Genomic DNA, 3,857 nt, shown 5'->3' with positions numbered 1-3,857 from the left:
TGATTTCATTTCACTACGATATTTTAAACCCTACTAAAATAATAAATAAGATTTCAAAGAAACCCATCGAATCAAAATGAACCAAATCGAAACCCTAACTTAAACCGAACAAATGGATTAAGAACACAAACCCATCAACCTCGGATTAATGTCCAAGATGGAACCGAAACCCATAACCTGTTCTTGATGCTTCACATCTGTCCTTTTTAGGTAAGTTTCCCGAAAAAGAAACAGAAGAATGCTGGATGGATACAGATTTAACGATCACGAATCATAGGCATTTGGGCGAACATTAGAACCCTAACAATTGATGGAGAAGCATTAACGCCAATCCCACACAGAGCTACCCTCTTGGATCACTACACAATAAATGTATCATATGAAACTGGGGAAGCAAGTGTGAGCTTTGGCACGCAACGTTAGACTAACCAACCTCACTCTGAGACTTTTCCAAGCAATTTCTCCACCATGATCCTCTGCTGTGTCCCGCTTAACAACTCAGAGTTCATGATCGCATTGGCGACAATAATCACCGCACGAGGAGAGGCTGCATTTACCTGGAATCGTGCGTTAACAAGTTCTCTCAGAACACACAAAGGGCATAAATACCGAGCTATCCTATCCATGAATTTATATGCTAACAAAATGCTGCAGATCAAGGATATAATGTCTATGTATATATATACCCAGACTCTGCCATTTAGGCCGACCGCAATCTCGAATGAAAGTTTCTTCCCAAGGGTTTCGAGGACTGGGCATGTTGGTGAGCTTAGCAACCTTTAAGATAAGAGAAAGACCCTTTGTATGTCAAGAATGGAGATGCAAGGGAACTCAGCCCAACAAAAATGCTGAAATATGAACAAGAAGAGCCTTACATCCTTGCCAAACCAGTTGAAGTTTCAAACATGAAACCATCTCTTAAGGGTCCAAATTCTGCAGCCTTTCCGCTTGCTTTTAAATGGAATCAAGTTATTAATTAGTGCAGAAACTAACATGGAAAACAAACATTGACAGAGAAACAAGATGGACGGGCTCACCGTCAGTACATGACAGCTCCGGATTCATTCCCGTGTTCGTCTTCACAACCCGAACATAGATTAGAGTGCCTACCTGTTGCAAGAAGATGTTATCCTGAAAACTGAGCAAATGACATATGATCATTTCACACAGCAGATCTATCGCTAAAAAGAAGACGAGATATTTGATAGTTACGACTACAACCATACAAATGAAATACTAAATCTGTTAGGCTCACATGTCACCTATGGACTAAAATAATTTACACGAGCAACGTCGAAACATTCTCGCATCTCAAGCAACTTATTACTAAACATGGAACGCAATGCCGCCTCAAGACTCTTTCATGAACAGTTCAATAAAACATGAATTCTTCGATTCTACGGACCTCAAACTTGGGTATATTTCTCCTTGTCCCACCTTCAAATGCCAGTACAGGCAAAAGCGCCATTTGAGGTCCTTTTACGTCCACCATGAAATTCTGCAATGAAATAACGAGCAAACAATCAAATATCAAATGATTTAAGTTTGATATCATATTAAAACTTGTCCTAATAGGACCCACACATGCACCAAAAGACTTTTATCTCTAATGCTTCCCCCTTGAAATTTATTAGCTGAAGTTAAGTCCACTCCCAACTATTAGCCTATCCAAGATAACCCACCAAACAAGTCATCCTCCATCCTTTGGATTTGGAAAATTCATGAAAAGTGTTTGACACAAAACAAAAATGGAGCAATGAGGGATGAAGAGGAAAATTCCAGAATCGGAAGCACACAAGCGTGCTATAAAAAAATTGTATTTGCATCATATAGATGGAAAACAGACAATAAAATGGTTACAAACAAAACTCTAGGATTCATATTAGTAACACTTCATAACACTTACATCTGCTCTAGAATCTACCACGATGCCAAGAACATGATCCTCCGGGCAAGGTGTGTACTGCAAAAACCACAACACCAAAGTCAACAATGAATGGAAAGACTGCTCCATTGGCAATCAGTAACCGATCTAGATACTGTTAGAATAATTGTCAAATCTAGAGTGCCAGATAAACAAATGCTTCTCAAATCCAGATTTCAGAATTACAAAAGACAACCCTCTCCTCGATAAAGCCGAATGGCTTACTAGAGAGTTTCCAGATGTGGACGATTAGTTTGGATACTGCTTTGGCTAGAGGACACTAGGAATAACCAACCAAGAATGGATTCATTCATCTGATGTGCTCACCCTTTTATGAGAACTTTCCACCCAGTATTTACTTGGCTTTGAGTATCTCAATTTCCCAGCTTTCATTGCAGATATCACATCACCGTCCTGAAGAAAGTCAGATATTGGTTTAGCTATGACTTCACAGATCATAATGCACTCTATAAAGGTACTAATTTCACGACAATACTCAAGCAGTCACGTGAATAATGGTCGTGAAAACACATCGTTTGAGTAAATTGGCAATACTGTCAATTTGCAAAGTCATTGAGATATTCGTTCATCCAACACGAAATTGGGCAGAATAGCAATTGTCATATTCCTGGCCACTATGGCTTGCAAAGACACACGCCGATACACATAAATAAAAGAACAAATATCAATCATTCTAAAACAATGACGCAGTTAGCTACGATGTAATTGGCACCAAAACTCCATATTGAGAAGGAAAAACCTGACGAAGGCCACTGCCAAGCTTGATTGTTTGGTTAGTCATGGCAGATAAATCAAGAACCACGTCTCCCGGAACCTGAAAGATTATCCAAGCGCTCTTATTCCGTGTATCGAATCCTAATTGGAATCAAAAGAAGTGAGTGGGGAGAAATACGCACCACAATCTGATCAGTGAGGCTTCCGGGCGAGCTAGATACTTTGGCATCCATCTTTTATCGTTCGCCAACAACAATGGCGACCACTACCTATAATTTTGAAAGAACAGAAGACCAAAAAGAGAAAGAAAACAGAACAATTAGTAGACGAATAAGTTCAAATTCTCAGTCGACAACAACTTTGTTCCTCGTTATGCTCATAATTCCTTATCTTCCCTTGGGACTGTAAATATCAACCACATTCGACAAATTGTCCAAAATACACATCGGGGACTAAGATCGTAAACATAACCAGAAACCATGTTAGATTCGGCGTTTCGAAGATAACGAAACACAAACGAATAACAACAGAAGCAGAACATGTCTCGAAAACAAGATAACACCTAAAATCTATACAAAAATTTCGTCTCAACTTAACCTCAGAAGAAATCATCCACAGAATCTCGAAAACAAGCCTAACACGTTTACTACAAAAAATTCATAGAGTTCAGAGTCGGACACGCATGCACAAATCGATGGAAATCTCAAAGGGTTCGACACTCGGCCGGGAAGAAGAATCAGCAAGAAGAGAAAATCTAGAAATCAAGCCATAATCGACGGAAATCTCGAACTCAACCCCTAATCTATGAAAACCTCAGAGAAAACCCACAAATCGTTACCTCGGAGGCTCAGAAAACACAAATCGAACTCGCCTGTGACGGAGAAAGAGGTTCCGACGAGTCGGCGACAAACTGAAGGAGAGAGAGAGGTCTCGCGTCCAACGAAATGAGGGAGGGAGAGAGGTCGTGACTAGTCGGAGAAGGGAGGTCGAGTCGGAGAGAAAGGGGGAGGCGTTGAGGTCGACGAGCGAGGAGCGTGCGTGAACTAGGGTTGATTATACGTAATATCTTCCATAGTATATATATATATATGTTTCAATACTTTGGGCCAACGCAATACGTCATATAATCCAAAATATCTTTCCATGGACTCCAAACACAAACACAGTTCCTGTTTCCTTGGAGCTCACAATGTTCCGA

At 40.2% G+C, this 3,857-nt stretch overlaps 1 protein-coding gene across 1 annotated transcript; it reads right to left on the bottom strand.

Moving 5' to 3' along the window:
- Positions 1-115: 115 nt before the first annotated feature.
- Positions 116-3,726, bottom strand: LOC104807116 (putative exosome complex component rrp40). The gene is made up of 11 exons (XM_010532229.2): positions 3,498-3,726; positions 2,842-2,928; positions 2,685-2,759; positions 2,252-2,338; positions 1,907-1,963; positions 1,406-1,498; positions 1,038-1,110; positions 876-951; positions 687-777; positions 434-557; positions 116-359 (listed from the first exon to the last, which is right to left on the bottom strand). The coding sequence occupies exons 2-10, from the start codon at positions 2,890-2,892 to the stop codon at positions 435-437; spliced, it is 726 nt and encodes a 241-aa protein (XP_010530531.1). The 5' UTR covers positions 2,893-2,928; positions 3,498-3,726; the 3' UTR covers positions 116-359; position 434.
- Between the last annotated feature and the right edge of the window lie 131 nt (positions 3,727-3,857).

Source organism: Tarenaya hassleriana, unplaced genomic scaffold (assembly GCF_000463585.1).
Source record: "Tarenaya hassleriana unplaced genomic scaffold, ASM46358v1 Cleome1260, whole genome shotgun sequence".
Taxonomy (NCBI): domain Eukaryota; kingdom Viridiplantae; phylum Streptophyta; class Magnoliopsida; order Brassicales; family Cleomaceae; genus Tarenaya; species Tarenaya hassleriana.
Note: the sequence above shows the minus strand (reverse complement) of the source record. Positions and strands in the feature narration are given on the sequence as shown.